The following is an 18798-nucleotide window of genomic DNA, read 5'->3' as shown; positions in this document are numbered from 1 at the left end:
GCCTTTTGAACCCAATTTCGCCTTCGCAAATTGAGTCGCCTTAGTTCCTTCATCAAATGCTTCTCCGAGATAAGGTGCATGTGCCCAGAAGCTCCTTTCGTCTTTGACACTATGCAAGATGAGTCTGCTCCGTCAGAATGAAGAACCCGTGGAAAAACATGATTCTACTCTTGCCTCTACAAGAGTTCATGTCCTTGACCTCTGTCTAAGGAAAGCACTATGCCTCCGCTCCATGTTCCAACTTCTATGCTAGCTCCCTTCATGCGGCTTGGGTACTTCGCTAAGTTACACCCAAGTTGCTCCGCTCCTCGTTTTTGCATTGAGTCGATGGTGGTTCTCGCGCCCACCATTTCACGGGTCAGCCCTCCCTTGAGTCCGATCTCCACATCGACTCCAAGTGTGCCTTCATTTAAGTTGCTTTGGGTCGCTCCCCCACTTGATCTCGCAATGCATCCACCAATGCATTCTCTCAAGCGAGATCATGCGACGACTCCTCGCCGCTTGCTCAGTCCATTGAGCTTCGTGGAGTCGTTGTTTGTTGAGGTACTCCTCCTCAACATGTGAGGTCTGTCCCACATGATTCTCCCTCTATAGAGCCGGGACATATCCCTCCTGGATAACTATCCCATTGGAGCAACATCTCTCTTCGTTTCGGAGACCACCATCCCCTTGGACTACTCCGATCTGTTGAACAAACTGTGCATTGTTCTGCCTTCTGCAAACTCACTTGCTAGATTGCAACTCCACGTCAATACAACCCTCGCTGCACCACTCAAGGCCTAGCAACATGTTGAACTCACTACACACTTCAGCCTCCTACGGACGTATCCTTCACATGCCGAAGAGAAAGTTTCAATGCTCCATGGCGCCGAGTTTCGGTCGCCTTGGGATGGCCACGAACATTCCATCGTCCGCATACAAGCCCATGAATGAGTACCAAATTCTTCGAGTTAGCAATTCCCCTCACCTCTGTGAGCTTTGCATAACTCTTTTAGTCGTTGAGCAACTCATTCCACCTTGCATGGTCTCTTCCTTTACCAAGCGCCTCGCTTGTCTTGAGCACTATCAAGTATAGTTGTCAACGTTGAGCCATAGCTCAAACTCAGCCATCCCAACCTTTGTGCGCTCCGCATTCTTCCAAGCTTGCCTGTTCTCGTGGTGCCTCTTGCGCGAAGGGTTGGCCATTCCTCTGAATGCCAATGTCAAATGCCCGCTCCTCCGAGCGACTCCTTTTCCCTACATCTCCATGCCCGTTTTCCCCCAAACGGTCGCGCGTGTGCTGACTGCCCTCAACGCAGCTCCGCTAGGTCCCCTACGTTTGCATGCTAAGTGTTTCTATGAGTGCTTGTCCCGCTCTGATACCATCTGTCACGGACTTAGCTGGTTTTGCCGAAGTCGTGCGGCACCCTTGCGTGTCCGTCCGCAAAGGTCAGCCTCCCCAAAGCCTCCTATTGTCCCTTAGGACCAACAAAAGAGAGAACGGGTTAGAGAGAACGCCTCAATCGAGATCCACAAGCAAACATCTCCGAAAAACCCTTCATAGACAATGCAAATTACAAATAGCCTTTACAAGCTCTGAACAGTTGCATAACAAAGGGTAAAATGGTCTATTACAGACCGAGAATCTCTCACACTTGTCCACATGACACAACCTTTATTTACAAGCCTAAAGAGGCCACCAACCTAACTAAAGTGAGACTATTAAGCCTTCGGCCGCCCCTCTACATGCTGTACAAGGCATGAACATGCCAAAAGACATGTACATACATAAGCATTACATCAAACATCCTGTTTAGAAGTTTGTCCGTGACAAGTTGGCGCTTTAGATTGCGCCTTCTCCGCTCGCGGAGAGTAGCCAACTTCTCGCTCATCATGTTCGCTGCCGTGCTCCTCTTGAGCGGCTCCAACAGCATGAGAGCGAGTGTGCACATGCAGCCCACCTGCGGCTGCTTGGGGCAAGGGTCCGGCTTGCCCCGTCTTGTTAGATTCGCCACGATGCTTTGCCATGGCGAAGTTGCGAAGTCCCTTCGCTGCTCGCTTGAAGTGCTTGCCCGCTTTGATACCACAATGTCACGACCTTAGCTGGAATTGCCTAAGGTGTGAGGCACCCTTGCGGCCAAGACGCGAACTTAGCTTGCGTTGCCTAAGTCGCGCTTCACCCTTGCGATAATGCTCCGCAAAGATCAGCCCACTTGTAACCTCTCGCAGGTCCCGAAGGACCTGTAAAAGAGAAAGTTGATTAGTTCGAAAGAACGAGCGACGGACAAGTCCCGACGTCTCGCGAAAAGAGGGGAAGCTTTACAAGCAATTCAGCGAGCACCTTGCGTGCACAAGAGAAAAGAGGGAGAGGGGGAAAACAAGGGCTTTAGAAGGTTGAACGAACAGCTGCAAGCCCACAAACAGCTGCTCACCGAGTCCCGAGCGCGACAACAAGTTCCTGTCAAAGTGAACGTGCGAACTTGCGAATGAGTGTTCAACGCCCGGTACTATACCGAAGCCCCATCCAGCCCTGTGCCACCCGGGGGGTTCAAAGGGGCTGAGATGGCTGACATTTTGGTGAGCGGAGGTAGATTCCAGAAATCAGCCCGTGACACACGAAAACGGAGCTGTTTTGGGCTGTTTTGGGGTTGTTTTGCTCGGTTCGGTGAGCGGTCGCTTTGTAACGCTGTAGTTTGTTCGAACTTACATTTTTACAAGCAAAATGACTCAAAACCAAGGCAAAACAGGCTGCCAAGTAGCTGTACATGTAGATGAGAGCGACGAACGGTTCGTTGAACGGAGTTGTTGCGGGTGCGCGACGACCGTTCGTGACAGGACATTGTAATTGCTGACCATGGGCGGTACTACTATTGTAAGCTTTGACATAAAGTTGAAAAGGTTAAGTTTGACAGTATCACCATCGTTATCGTGTCATGGATCAATGCAATCAATATATTTGATGTTTGTTCATGATTGTTTTTGGTTCTTGTTTTTGTCTTTTTTTTTGGTATTTTTGAGTGTTTTCTCGTAGGCAATATGTACGGGGCTGAATTTACCATCATTAGCCCCATTTTTGTTTGTTGCCAGTGTTTTTGTTTTATGTTTCTATCATGTGAAACATGAAAAATGTTTCTCGTTATGACACCATCTGAAGGGAAAAATAATGGCAAAATAGCCCTTTTCTTGTGTGCTATGGGCTCATTTTTTGCTGACGACCTTGTAGTATGAAACATCAATTGTCTTAGCACCTTGGAACCCTAGGTGGCATCTGGGTGGATGAGGCCTTGGGTATATGTCCGAGGGGTGATGCAACGTCTTTAGTGTCCCCGTTTTCTATTTGACGAAAGTGTTATGTGCATATTGGGCCTATATCTACCTTTGGAACCCCCTTTGTGTGCGCTCATTTAGCTTTTTTTCGATATCCTTTTGTGCTTAATAAAAGTTGCCTGCTTTGTGTTGCTTACGATCTTGGTTATCTTAATATACCACTGTCCTTTTTGTTCGGGACAGTGGTATATTACTTGCACATACACCTTTCTAACCTTTTCTTCTCTGTGTAGGTTCTTTGTGGATTACACGAGGTTAAAGGCTGACCCTTGCAAACGAGTATTGCTTGGGTGTTGTACGCCTCAAGCAATCTTGGCTAAGGACGTGATAAAGTGGTATCAGAGCGGGTTAAGCAAACATCGAATTACCATGGCAGAGTAGCATGACAAAACTAGCACTGCTATACAAGATGGACATCAACAATACTTGATCGTTTCGGAGAAATTGATGAGCACTCTTGTGAAAACTAGTAAAGTCGCTTTAGAGGAGCGTGGCATTTATAGTGATGTTTCCACAAAGCCAGTGTTTTTTAAATTAGTAGACGCTGAGGTCCCAAAACGCCTAAGGCATCTCACCTAGGCGCCTATTTGAGCGAAGCGAATCGCTTCAGAATATAAAAATATAAAAATATAAAAATATAAAAATATATATTATGATTGATAAATATGATTATAAAAAAAATATCACATCAAATAAAAATCATATAAAGTGTTAAATCACATTGTCCATCTTCTAATAACAAAAATATGTTACAACAGTAAAGTTTCTACATCAAATTCAATGATTATCATAATCAACATCATCATTCTCAAACTTATCATTATCCTCCTCTTCTTCTTGTCCATCTTTATCAAAATAAGTTTCCTTCTCTTCGATAATAGATTATGATAAGCTTGAAGCTTTTGCACTTATTTTTTCTTTCATCATTTGTCTTGTGTATGTCTGCGATTCTCTAACACTTCAGGTTTTTACCACATCTTCCCATGTCAAACTATTATCTTCAAATACAATCTCAACTTTGCCATCTTTAAAAGTTTGCACCCATTTTCCCTACAACCACTTATTTGAATCATCAATGTCTTATAATAAGATTAGATTACTACTATTTCACAAATCATAACGAGCCTTTAGCGTTTGATTATGCTTTATATACTAGGCCAAGAGTCCATCAGGTCCTTTGTGGACTGTAGAAGGTTAAGGTGTAGGTTGACTCTTGCGGACGAGTATTATTTAGGCACCATATGCCTTTGGCAATCTTAGCTAAGGATGTGACAATAGGTGGTGGTACCACCATTGCAATTGCAGGGTGTTAGCGATGCTTGTCGGTTGACTTAGGCAGTACCACCGACCCTAGGCAATGTTAGGCCCAATTTGAAGTCCAATGTCAGTATCAACAGATAGGCTCTGTTTCATCCCAATTCGACCCAAAATGACTTTGACCAAAACAATTTTTCATCCATGGTTCATTCAGCACATAATCAAAGCTTTCGACATGTTGTCACAACTTTTGACACATTATCATCATGTCCAACACGTCATCCTATCCTTCAACATGATGTTCGATTACTGGCACGTCAACTAATCCTTCATCTTGATGTCTAATTTCTTGGCTCAATGATCTTTTAACATAATCGATTCTTTGGATCAACGTTCGACTCGACTCAGTGATCTTTCGGCACGATGACCAATTTTTTCCATCCGATGTTTGATTTTTTGGCAGTTTAAATCGTTAGTCGAAGTGTATTTTGTGTCACTGATCTTAATAACAAATTAGTTCCTCAAATTCATTAATTGAATTCATAGTCAAAATCCAGAATTCAACATACATGGTATCTGAAGCTTTCATGGTCTTGCCTCTTTTATCATCGATTTATAAAAGTATTCAGTTTTATTGTGACTTTAATCACTGAATGCTTGAAAGGATATAGTTTCAAATGGGCAAATGAGGCCTAGAAGAACTTTAAGATTCTAAAAAACAAGATAATTGAAGCTCTTATTCTAAGACCAAGGTTTGCAATTTCGGTCCATACCGAGGTATCGAGCCTTGCTCGGTACGGTATGTACCGAGGCGTACCAACGGTATACTAGGGCGTACCGAGCGATACGCCTAAAATAGCTAAAAGGTCAGTAATGGTTAAAATCGACCGTTACTACCTGGTATAGGTTGGTAACGTTTGAAATCGATTGGTCCTGATCGAAATTTTGATCATTACTGCCAGATACAACCCTGTATCGTCCGATACGGAGCTAAAAATTTGCTACCGCTAGATACAACCCTGTATTGCCCGATACGAAGCTAAAAATTTGCTACCGCTTGGTAGTGAGCGATCTACGTGTCGAGAGGCTCTCAGACCGATACATACCGCCCGTATCGAGCGGTACACATCGAAATTAAAAACCATGCCTAAGACCAAGGTCTGCCATACCGAATCGTACCGCCCGATATGGGCGGTACATACCGGTCTGACAAGCTACCGGTATGCGGACCGCCCGCTACTGGGTGGTACGTTAAAAAAAACCCCATATCGGATGATACGGGGTAATATAGGGCGGTAACGGTCGAAATCGATCGTTACCGCACTGTAGCAGTGCTACAGTGCTCCAACGGTCAATTTGATCGTTGGAGCCCTTTCTCATTCTATTTAAGCCATTCTTCTCTCCCTTATTTAAGCCAAAGGGGCAGGTAGTAGCATCAATTGCATCGTTGGAAAGAATCGAGTCGGGCGACGAGACACCTTCACAATCACATTCTCTTTCTCACTCGGTCTAGAGACATGACAGCAACACGGACAGCAGTGCCTTGATAGATGATGGCGGTGATGCCGGGCAGTCGTTGGTCTCGTCTACACAACTTGAGGGTGGTGAATGGACTGAGGAGCAATATTTTACACATGCCACTTAAGATTCAGATCATGGAACTCGACAAGGTACTGGTCAAGTTTATGCGCGGAAGGGGAAGGGGAAGGGGAAGGCAGTGGATGAAAATGAACAAATGCGACAGAGCATATATGATATAGACATAGAAAGAGGCTCATCGTATTCACAACCATTGTATTATGGAGAATCATACGGGCAACAACAGTATGGTGATAGTTGGTCATCTTTCTCTGAGCAATAGTATGATACAGAACATCAGATCAGTAGCGAAAGTAGAAGCTCTGACATTCACCAATATATGCCTCAAGAGTTGCCTCGGATAAATATGATTCATGACGATCAGTCTACGATCAGCACCACATTGATGCATCAATGGCATACGGTATATCAATACACTATGTCATGGGATCAATTTCATGATTGGGTCCAACAAACGTATCATATTGATATGTAGAAATATCGGATTGAGGACCCCGATCCACCACCCGTGGAGGCCCGTCGTTCGTTTTGGTGGTAGAATCAAGTAATCAACAATCAGGTATATCTACATATGTGATTATTTAATTCATTTGAATTTTAGAGTTTATATTGTAATAAAATAGTCTAACAATTCAACTGATTTTTCTGTAGATATTTCAATCTATAACGGGCTGAAATACGAACCTCGAACAAGACTACCTCAAAGTTCGAAAAAGATATATGATACTATTTTACCTAATTTACATTGATTTTGCTAAACTTATACTATTACTATATTTATTTGTAACTTGAAAACCTTATCCTAACTTATTTTTTTAATTTTCAGGTATTTTCGGAGGGTTAAATCTGTGAAATCAGGTGTTCCGCTCGGTACACCGTACCGTACCGTACCGAGCCCAGGTCGAAACGTCGGTATGGTATGGTAATGCGAACCTTGCCTAAGACTACTAAATTTTGACTAAGTTTTAGAAGTTGAGTACAATGCTTCCAACATGGGAATTAGTGCTATTCTTTATCAAGATGGTAAACGAGTTGCCTTATTTGGTGAAAAGTTGAATGATTCTCACAAGAATTACTCTACTTATGCTAAGGAATTCTATATGATCTACCAAGCTTTTAAATCATTAGAATCATTACCTACTTCCAAAACTATTTGTGCTTTACGTTGATAATGAAGCTTTGAAATACCTCGATAGCTAACAAAAACATAGCAGGTGACATGCTGCATGGGTTGAGTTTTTACAAGCCTATAATTTTATTATAAACTATAAGTCTGATGTTGAAAATATTGTTACTGCAAGCAGAAAATACTCGTTTAAATGCAAGTAAAGGCCACGGGATTTGAAAGTCTAAGAGAGTTTTATAAAGATGGTCCTTATTTTAAGGAAATTTTGGAAAAGTGTGAAAGTGGCTGCCATAATCATTTTCTACTTCGTGATGATTATTTTTTCAAGGTTAATCATTTTTGTGTTCCTCAAGGTTAATCATTTTCAAGGTCACTTTGGAAGGGACAAAACTATAACACTTGAACTGGAAAATTTTTATTGCAAAAAAATGAACAAATATGTGAGAAGATATATGGAACATTACAAAATAGGTCATATTATAAAAAGCCAAGTCATAAGTAAAATCAAGGTTTTTACACTCGACTAACTATTGCTAATACTCCTTGGGAGGATGTTAGTCACGATTTTGTTGTAGGTCGACCTAGAACCACAAAGGAACAAATGTTCTATCATTTTGTTCCTTGCCACAAAACATCTGTTACATCTTTCTTATATTGCTGGCTTATATTTTCATGAAATTATGAAACTCCATGGTATTTCTAAATCTATTATTTCTGATAGAGTTTCAAACTTCTTGAGTCATTTTTGGCATACTCTGTATTCTTTAGTGTAGATTAGGAAGAGATCTTCTTTCCATATACAAGCTGACAGACAATCTTTTAAGAAGTTGTCAATCTAAGTATGGAAAATCTTTTAAGAAGCTATGTGGGCAAAAACATTCATCAGTGGAATCTTATTTTCGCTTTACTTAAATTTGCATATAATCCTCTGCTAGCCAAACTATTGGTTGTAGTCCATTTCAAGTTATGTATGACCAAAATCTTATAAGTCCTTTGAATTTGGTTCCTCTTCCCATTGATCATCATTTTAATGGAGATGCAGAGGAACAAGTAAAGATCATCAAAATGTTACATGAAAAAGTTTGAGAAAAGATTCTTAAGCAAAATGAGAAGTACATGAAGAAAAGTTGGATACAAGATTTTTAAGCAAAATGAGTTGTACAAGAAGAATGCTAACAAGCATCAAAAGCATGTTGAATTTCAAGGAGACTTAGTTTAGGTTTATCTTCGAAAGGAATGGTTTCCTCAAGGAAAGTATAGGAAACTTCATCCTAGAGCTAATGGACTTTTCAAAGTTCTACATTGTATTGGTAAAAATGCATACAAAGTTGATCTTCCTCGTAGTTATGGTATCTCAAATACTTTTAATGTTGCTGATCCTTTACCATGGTGAGAACAATAGTCTAGGTCTCGAGAATGAGTCTTATTCAATCAGGGGAGATTGACCTAGGAGTGTCTTCGAACTCTAAATCAAAAGAAGTCAAGATAGTCACACTAGTTTCTTAGCTTTTCAATAAATTAGAATTTTAATACTTATATTACATTAATTCTGAGATGAATTTTTAGGCATTTATGACTTGAATTATACATCATTGGAAAGCTTATTTAGGAATCGAAGACATTTTACAGAATTTGATTTGAAGTTTTCCAGAGAAAGTTATTTTCTCTCTACAATGCACCCGATGACTAATCTACCGAGAGCTAAAGAAAGTTCGTCTTACCTTTTGGAGTTCCAAGATGGCTTTTTTGATCACCATGGTTGGAGAGCTGTTCCTGTATACGTACATGTATATGTACATATACACATATACATGTACATATGCATGTACATGTACATATACATATACTTGTACATATATATATATATGTACATATACACACACACACACACACACACACACACACACATATATATATATATATATATATATATATATATGGACATACATGTAATGTCTTGTAAGCCTTGGAGGCATAGAGTGTTTTAAATACTAGTCTTGTTTCTTGAGAGGTGCTGTCCTCGTACAAAGTTCTATCTCGATTTGTGGAATCCTTAGAGATGAGTTCCTAAACACTGCATTCCTAGTTAGACTCTTTAGGTGGTGATATCTGTATCCCTTGGGTGTTTTACTTAGGTGGTGAGTTTGTTTATCTAGTGTTTCAATCTATTCCACTTATTTTTTTCTCCATCCCGATGTCAGTTTTTTTCAACTGTCTTTTCTGCAAAGCTAAGTGGTGAAGAAGAGATTCAATCTTAGGACCTTGCTATCAACCAGTAAGGTTTTTACAAGATAAACTAGCTAATATCCTAACAAATTTATAAGATGAGATTTCAAACCCTTAATTTTTGATAAATGGATTTGATACGCAGAAACTTGTTGGATGAGGTTTCGAATCCTCAACCTTTTTCTTTCACTTTGTTTAAGCATGAGTGTTGTTACAACAAAGAGGAAGATGACTTCGGTCCAAGTGTTGTCACAACTAAGAGGAGGACTATTTCTGTCCATCTGTAGAGGGATTGCTTCCATCCATGGATAAAAGGCTGGCACTAACATGCAGGCCAGAGTAATCAAGCATAGGATAATCCTCTTAAACTCTAGCTCATTAACCACATCTGCTTAATCACACAAGTAAACATCTCAACATTAATAAGTCTTATATCTCATTACAACTCATACATTAGGCTAAGCCAAATCAATTTGTCATGAACTTTTTCAAATGTGTTTTGAAGTTCAAAGTATACTAAATAAAAAGTAAATTTGTATGTAACAATCTGATTAATTTTCCATCACAAAGTGTTAAGCACCAAGCTCCTACTAACAATATAATATATCATAGGGTGTCTAAATATCATAGTAAGTACAGAACAAAATTCATAATCATTTCTTGGTCCTAAAACAAATTTCCAAGACCTGAACAAATGACTTAAATTATATACATCAAGGACGAAAGAACATGCAATCAATTGACCAACTGGTCTACCAACTCACATTGTACAAACAGTGTCACCAACATCTTCTTGCTATGATGCTGCAATATCTCACGAGTCTCATGGTCTTTCATGTTACTGAGAGAAGACATATTACATATCAATGTGATAAACATAACTGAAGTTGGAGTCTAAGAGAAAATGCAGTTAATTAGTTAGATCAGTGGCAATGTATAGAAAAGGGAGATCCAGTTAACAATGTAAGGCTCTGTTTCTTTGAAATTTTCCTTCTTTATCCAACTCTTGGAACAATTGTGGATCCCCATCACGGAGGATAGATGATAACTGAGCGAAAGGACAAGTTGCACAATAAGGTTTTGGAGAAAGATAAGGTGTGAGACAAGCATACCAATCGGGAGAATATTTTGGGAAGTAAAAGGAGAGGGCCTCAAAATAACTTGTCCTCTTGTATACCCAAAAAAAGGAAATTGCTGGTAGTGAAATTGGTGCTAACATCCCATAGTTGCATATTGAAGCATATTTGGTTGGGTTGTCAAACAGATTGGTTGAGGTTTATATTGTTCATCACATATGTTGAGAACTTTCAATTGTTCTTGATTTTTTTTCAAAAAAAAAAAAAAACTGTCCTTGAATTTATCAACTTATCAAGAAATTATTTAGATTTCTCTTCAGAATCATTGTGGAAAGAATCTGAATCAAACAATATCCTTTTCTCCCTTGTTATTTTAGTTGTCTATCAAGGAACCTCCTTTTGATAATTCACTATGCCTGTACTTCTAGTTCAAACATGATTGATTTCCATGAGGACAGTCCCTGTTAGATAAGCTAGCATTTCTCTGGACATTCATTCTTCAAGATCTTCCTTTATGGCCAGAAGTTGGCAGTTGCCTTTGGGTGTTCAGATTTGGTGGATATGATTTTCAAGACATGTACACATGTAGAAGAGTTGAGTCATTACTTCAGGTTGGTTGATGTTTCTGCTTATTGATTGCTATCATGTAACTGATTAGAATTTTCTTGTATTATAATGCATCTAAACTAGGGAAGTTAGTTCAGGAGCACATTGTGCTTATGCTTGTGAAAAGTAATTATTATATCAGAATTTCTCTTGTTTAGTCAACATCCATAGTTGTGGCTATTATATATACTAAGATCTTTTGGCTATAGTCTAAGATCTTTTTTCTCTTGACTTTCCATCACATATTATATGCTACTAGTCTGACTGAGCTGCTTAAGCTTTACATCTCTTGTGCTTCACTAGAAGATTCTTGACTCTGATTCTTTATTATGATCGAGATGTGATATTTTTTGTTTGTTAAATTTTTGCAGCACTTATGAAGTTGCTACTGCTTGTGCCTTAGCTATCAAAGCAGACAAACTGATCTGTATTACGGATGGTCAGATTCTTAATGAACAGGGATGGCCTATTCGTTTTTTAACCCTTCAAGATGCAGATATGTTGATTAGAAAACTCGCTAAGCAAAGTGAAATAGCTGCAAACTATGTCAAGGTTGTAGGTGAAGAAGCCATTCCTTCCAAATGCTATATTGATTCACACGAAGATGGCAATCTGCCATGGGACGAAAAAGGCTATAAAGGAAGGTGCAATGCAATGTTTCAGAATGGTGTTGGTTTTGACAATGGAAATGGTCTATGGTCTGGAAAACAAGGATTTGCCATTGGTGGTGAAGAACGGTTGAGTAGATTAAATGGTTATCTCTCAGAGTTGGCTGCTGCAGCATATGTTTGCAGAGTAAGTTTGTCAAGATGTGATTACATTCTTCGTTCTGTAGACTCCAATTTTATATGCGTTCTTTGTCTGTATATGCTGTCTGGTACCTTCTTTTTTCTGTCTAGGATATATAAGCCTAGGCCCTTGGCATGCTTGAAGCATATGCACCATGCTATTTCATACATGAAAAACACTTGCAAGGTTCTCATGTATGATTCATATTTTATTGTTGCACTCATGTAAGATATAACCATGTCTATCAACCATCTATTTGATTCCAGTGTATCGCAGTTGTTAAGTTACTAATTAGAACCCTTCCTTAAGTGATTCCTTGATGAAAAATGAGGTTTGAGATCATGAAAATTGTTCAATGATGGATTGGGTTATACATAGGCTACCTTATTTTTTATGTCTTTATTCTGGTATTCAATATGATATTTTGTATTTGTAGGTTGGAGTTCAAAGAGTTCATATAATAGATGGTACACTTGGTGGGGCCTTGCTGCTAGAATTATTTACAAGAGATGGTGTGGGGACAATGGTGGCTAGGTGTGTATCCCTCCTGCCAATCCATTTAAGTGCCATTTTGCTGGAATACCAACATAGTAATTTGCAGATTATTGCTTGATTTAAGTGGTTTCGGCTTAACTTTTTGGCTTTTTAGATAGAGTTAATGGTTTATTCTATCAAGCATACTTATTATGATCATATTTCTGGAAATCTGAGACATTTAGGCACGATCAAAATTATGTTGGTGAATTCTATCTATTTATCATTCTCTAAGGACTTAGGCTCCATTGAGATTTAGTATATGGATACTGTTGGCAGTGTTATGTGGTAAGGGTAGGTCAATGCAGATATGGATTAATAAAAAGACCATCTTGCCTTTCTGCTTGATTACTGAAACAGAAGCATGATGGGACTGAAAATCTTAATTTTCATTTGCCTTGTTAAGTTTCCAGAGCAGCTTGACATTTTGCTTGAAGATTCTATTGACTGCTAATTGACACCAATGCAGTGGGTTTTAGGGTGAAAAATTATAAGCCTAATATTGCCATTTGTTCATCACATTAATTGACTCCCATGAAGTTGATTTTGGACAAAAAAGTTTACTTTTGTCTCTCATTTATATGCTTGTTTTGTTCATAAAGCTCCAACTTTTGTGCATCTGATGGTGACAACCTAAATTATTTTAACCAAGTTTTTAACATCTAAAAACTTGATCTGCTTTCTGAGTTAAGGGAGATGACTTAATTCATGAAAAGGTTTTGTCTAGTTTAAGAGACTAATTGACTTCTGAATCCGTTAATGATGTATTTCAGTGATGTTTACGAGGGAACACGATCAGCTAGAGCAGCAGATCTTCCAGGCATTAGAAGAGTTATTCAACCTTTAGAAGAGTCGGGTGCACTGATTCGGAGGACTAATGAAGAGGTTTACTGTGTCTTCTGTTTTTCTTCAATAATAGTAATGCTAAATAGTTGAGTTACACATCGTTCATATCGTTCATACCTCTTGTTTGTGTACATAAAAAGAAAATTTCTGGCACCTAATGTATTAAAGTTAGCAATAAAGTTGTAGTGCTTTTAACATGATTTATGTCCTCAGCTTCTCAAACAGTTGGATTCATTTATGGTTGTGGAAAGAGATGGTTCAATCATTGCTTGTGCTGCCCTTATCCCCTTTTTTGATAATAATTGTGGAGAAGTTGCTTCTATTGCGGTGTCCCCAGAATGCCGTGGACAAGGACAGGGGGATAAACTGTTAGGTATGCTTCGTTGTGCATGCTGTAGTTTCAAAAGAATATGACTCGTTCTTATATTTGATGATCAAAATTAAGGCCATGGACTTGAGTTACTTTAAAATTGAATGAGAACAGTGGACCCACATAAATTAGGATATAATTTAACAGCTGTTATTTCATCTTTTATGCTTTTTTTTATCTGGAAGTTGGAACCATTAGAATGTGACTGAGGAGAAAAGAAGATGAGATCTAATCAGTGCACTTTTGGTTCATGTAATGTGGATTAATAGTCAGCCTTACATCATTGCTATTTAGCCTGCTTGATTATCATATTGTCAGTTCTCCCAAATGGACCAAATTTTATATTAAGAAAGCATTTTTCATCTTTTTTGTAATTTGTATAAAGTTCTTCTTTGGTCCTTTTCCATCTTAGGCAGCGTTTTTCACTTCTATAGATGATCATCACATCAGTTATTGAATCCCAAATGCAACTCGAGTCCCCCTCATGGCAACTTTAGTACAGTTAGCTGCATCAATTTTTGAGTTAAATTCCTGGCTTATGAAATCCATTATAGGTCATGGTTCACTTTATTCTCATTTTTAACTATCTGTCTAGGCCTCGGACAAAATTGGTATCAACAAAACATTTTTTGAGTTTTGGCCTTCTGTGTTATTTTATGATTACCCCCTTAAGTTCCTATGACTGTATTTTCTGATATATCTTTACATTTATCTACTTTGCCATTTTGCTCGAATCCTTCTGTGATCTCCTGGTAGTAGGTGCTGCATAAAAAGCAATATGATGTGGATAGTTTATCGATCTTCATTTGACAAGAGAGGTACTGAGGAGGCTTATTGAAGTTGAAAATAAATGATCCAATAGCATGACCAGGTCCAACTTTATTTTTGGTTGTAACAAGTCATAAAGAGAGTTAACCAAAGTCATTTTCAGGATTGTTTTGTCATTTGACTGCTAAAAAACACATGCCAATTTAATGAGGTAACCCTGATGCTAGTGATTAATCAGCCAATGTGATTTTCCTTTTTTCTAGCTTATATTTCCAAATTTATGTTTATTTGCATATAAACCCCATCGGTTTGGCATTTCAGAGAACTCAGATATATGTGCAAGTTGATTAGCTTTTCCTTTAGCTCACAAATAGGTTCCTGCTGTCAGTTAGGGCCAACAGTATTTGTTCATTGTTTTCGTTTTGTATCTAATTTGATAATAAAATAACTGAATTACCCTCTTCATTCTTCTGTTCATCCTATAGACTCATCATCATTAGTGGTGGTGGGGTACTGCTATCGTAGTGATAGAGGAACAATGATGTAGGCTTGATGGTGGCAGCAGTGAAATAGAAAGCATATAGTCATGGTAGGGGCATGGTTGGCCAATGAGAGATAGTGGACACGGCAACATGGTGATGGCAGTAGCGCAACCATGATGCTGTGGAGATATATGAGGGCGATGTGAAGTTGGTATTGGTGGTGACACACTTCAGGATGGTGGCAGTAAGTCTGGTTGTGGAGGCAGTGACAGTGGATGGTTGCAGCTGGAGTATGAAAAAAAATTCATTTTTCTTAACATCTAAATAAATTTATAACGAAGAAAGATAAACTGTAGCATTCTTCACTTGCTGCACAATTTTGTTGAAGACACTGGACAAAAGCAGGATAGTGCGAGTATTAAGGCTTTACTTTTGGTTTAATTTGCAGACTTCATTGAGAAGAAGGCATCACTGCTTGGACTAGAGAAACTTTTCCTGCTTACAACTCGTGCTGCAGACTGGTATGTAATGCATTTGATGACATGCATTTAATTCTGTACCACTTGACAACCATGTACTTGTAAATGTTAAGACCAAGTATCACATCATTATGTTACCCCCTGCAAGCTGGCAAGTATTATGCCACTAGTGCACTGGAGCTGGGCAATAATGCTTGATGGTTGCTACTTACCATTTTAAATGATATCAGATATCTGATTTGTCTCACAGCACAATAATATGCTGTGCATTGCTGGAAGTATACAGTATGGCAATCCTTGATCCAAGCTGATCTATTTATACTTCTAGTTTATAAAAATCATAAATGGATAGTTTTGATGCCTTGGACCAGAGAACTTTTTGTGTGAACTTGTGCTGCATGCAATATCTTTATGGTACAGACATTTGCTTTTACAACTTCTAATGACCATGAAACTATTAAATAGTCAACCTGTCATATGGATATATCTAATTTTGTCTTGGTTATCATGAAATTTTATTTGAAATGTTCAGTATTTCTGTCTGGAAGTGAGAACTAATGTTTTCTGTGCTACAACTGAGAAAGACTTGGTAGCTGGTCTAGGTCTATGGCATCTTTTTAGTCTTTACACAATCTTGGAGTACTTTGTCGTAAGAGCTTACTGATAATTCAATAAAGATGAATGTATGGATTAGTTTCTATAAGATTAATCAATGGAAAAATCAGATTAATTTTCTAGGAAAACACATGAAACTGGATACTTGAAGCTCATAGCTTATTGATCATACCAACAAGCCAACAAAATTATGAAAACTCTTGCATAGCATTTTATACAAAAAATTTCATCTTTAAAATCTAATTTCAAACTGGCATACAATGATATCAACTCCTTTTGTTCTTATTCCTTGATATGCTGGGCAAACCCCATTTATGAAAATATGCTAGCAAAAGTGATAAATAATTATAAGTTTATAACCATGTGTGATCAAATTATACCTTGGAATTAACATGGGAGAGCTTCTAGTCGAAAACATACAATAAGACAGACATATAGGGAAATAAAATGAAATTTTTATAGTTGTATGTTGCAGTTTCCTATGTAATTGGATAAGTGGTACTTGTCACCAAGTGATAAGCATAGCAAATTATGCAAGCACTTTTAATTTTAGGAGGGCCTGATCTGCAACATGATGAACATATTTAGGTATGATAAATGTTTCTTTTTTAGTTATGTTTTTATCATTCTAGTGCTTCTCTTATTTGCTTTAGCAAATTATGATCCTTCTTTGAATTTGTCAGCTATTGCACTAAAGCAATTGGAAGGTTTTTAATCTTGTGTAGAAACTAATAGAGGACCAGTTGCATAGTTTTGGGCTTTTGCAATGAAGATCTGACATCCACTTTAAAGGGCAAATTTGTTGTGGATATTAAGAGAAAGATTAAAAGAATGCTTTAGTAGAAGTCAAGAAACATTTGAAAGGGAAAAAAACAGTCATTGATGGAATTTGATATGACCCTTGAATTAAAAAATAAAAAATAAACAATAAACAATAAAAAAAGATGTGACACTTGAATAATCATATTGAAGGGAATTATTGGCTCCAATATTTTGATCGTGCTCTGTTGGTTATGGCTATGAACATGGTAGGATTAAGCAATATCTCTTTGTTGATAAACTAAAGTGATCATTATCTGAGAATCATCTAACAAAAATCTGTGGCAGCAAAGTTATAAATGCATTTTTGTTTAAATTATATATAAGCAGATTAATCAAGTACTGTTAATTGAAGATATGTAATTGAATTTGTCATATGGTCAATGGAAAGTTCTTACAATTCATGGTTTCTCTTTTTCACCATGACTGAAGTTCCAGAAGATGGTTTGTTTTTCATGTGGAAATGTTTCAGAGGAGAATTTAAAACAGAGTGCAATAACCTGCATAAAACAAAAACGTTCCAGAATATATTGTTCCAGAAGATAGTGGATTGCATTAACTTTCTAGAAAAGCATAGTGCACTTACACTTGAAACAATGGTTGCTAGTTACTGCTTAGGAGTCACTATCAAGGAAGGTAAGATCTCTTGGAGTCCAGAAGGAAAAACACATATCTTTGGTTCCACTTCTTTGCAATAGACCCGCATATGAGCACATGCATTATCTTGATGATTATTTGTTATATTCCTAAGAGCTTGTTTGATGAATCATACTTAAAGAAAGGCCTTCTTGTTTCTTGTTAAGACAATATAGGTTTTGCTGGCTTGATGTTCTTTTGTGAACTCCTATCCTTTTTGTTCATTATAGGTTTGTGAGACGTGGCTTCACAGAGTGTTCTATTGAGTCCATTCCAGCAGAGAGGAGGAAACGAATTAATCTGTCACGTGGATCAAAATACTACATGAAGAAGCTACAAATGGAGGAAGGTGGTATTAGCATAAACAAAATTGCATCAGGTAGTACATAGCTTGTATTTTTCTTGCTAAGTTTGCTAAGTTATTTGGCTATATTAGTTCATAATTGTCTGGTGTTGTATTAAGCATATTGTTTGTTATTTAGTAAAGCACAAACTGGGAGGCATAATTATGGCCGATGTGATCAGGGAATTATCCAATAGTCTTGATCTTGTGGATATCATATCTGATCTAAATAATAGCGTCCACACCGTATTCGCAGGTTGTTAGCTTTGACACCTCCAGATATATTATATTTGTACACAGCTAATAATTGGGTGTTGCAAATCTAATGGTTCGCAAGCCTACAATATATTATTACAAGTAGCTCAAGCTCTTTACATAATTTCCCTATGTGATTTTCTTGTCATAATATGTTTAAACCATCACTCTGCTGACTTGGTGATAACTAAATATTTTTTTTGTTGATCTAGTGCCGACATGAACCTTATGATAGAGTAGCTGATTTGATTGAGCATCATCCCTGTTTTTTTCTATCGTCAATCAATCTATGATTTGAGGATCAATCATGGATTTGAGTAGTTGATCTGATTGTGTGATTTGAGTGATTGATTGAGGAAAATCTTTTTCTCAAAATCTATATAAATACTTATCACCTCAATGAATAAAATCTATCTTTTTCGTAGCATATTTTTCAATTTTACATGGCAAAAGTTTTCTTTTCTCACCGTCCGACGACGGTAGTTCCTTATCTCTGCTAATCTGTCGTTGGTTTCCTTTGAGCATCCTTTTTTGCTTGGCGATAGTCTATGCTTGTAGCTGTAGCTGATCTAATCGGTGAACTTCAAGCCACCAACGACATCATCACTAAAGCAGCAATAATGATTAGTTTCAATCGTTCTTTGGGCTTTCGAATCGAGGCGGACG

General features: G+C 38.0%; 1 protein-coding gene across 2 annotated transcripts in view; it reads left to right on the top strand.

The window, feature by feature from the left end:
* LOC103974020 (probable amino-acid acetyltransferase NAGS2, chloroplastic) overlaps positions 1-18140 on the top strand; it is a 54949-nt gene extending 36809 nt beyond the window's left edge. The window contains exons 5-11 of one of the 2 annotated variants that reach the window (XM_065150420.1): positions 6989-7084; positions 11568-11991; positions 12422-12519; positions 13293-13404; positions 13579-13738; positions 15434-15506; positions 17765-18140. In XM_065150420.1, the coding sequence (XP_065006492.1) occupies positions 6989-7084; positions 11568-11991; positions 12422-12519; positions 13293-13404; positions 13579-13738; positions 15434-15506; positions 17765-17924 (1123 nt within the window). In that variant the 3' untranslated portion in view covers positions 17925-18140. The remainder of the gene's footprint in view (positions 1-6988; positions 7085-11567; positions 11992-12421; positions 12520-13292; positions 13405-13578; positions 13739-15433; positions 15507-17764) is intronic. The other variant, XM_009388739.3, reaches the window with a different exon arrangement.
* Positions 18141-18798: the final 658 nt, after the last annotated feature.

This window comes from Musa acuminata, chromosome BXJ3-5 (genome assembly GCF_036884655.1).
Source record: "Musa acuminata AAA Group cultivar baxijiao chromosome BXJ3-5, Cavendish_Baxijiao_AAA, whole genome shotgun sequence".
Classification (NCBI taxonomy): Eukaryota; Viridiplantae; Streptophyta; class Magnoliopsida; order Zingiberales; family Musaceae; genus Musa; species Musa acuminata.
The sequence above is the reverse complement of the archived record's forward strand: the minus strand, read 5'-3'. Positions and strand labels throughout refer to the sequence as shown.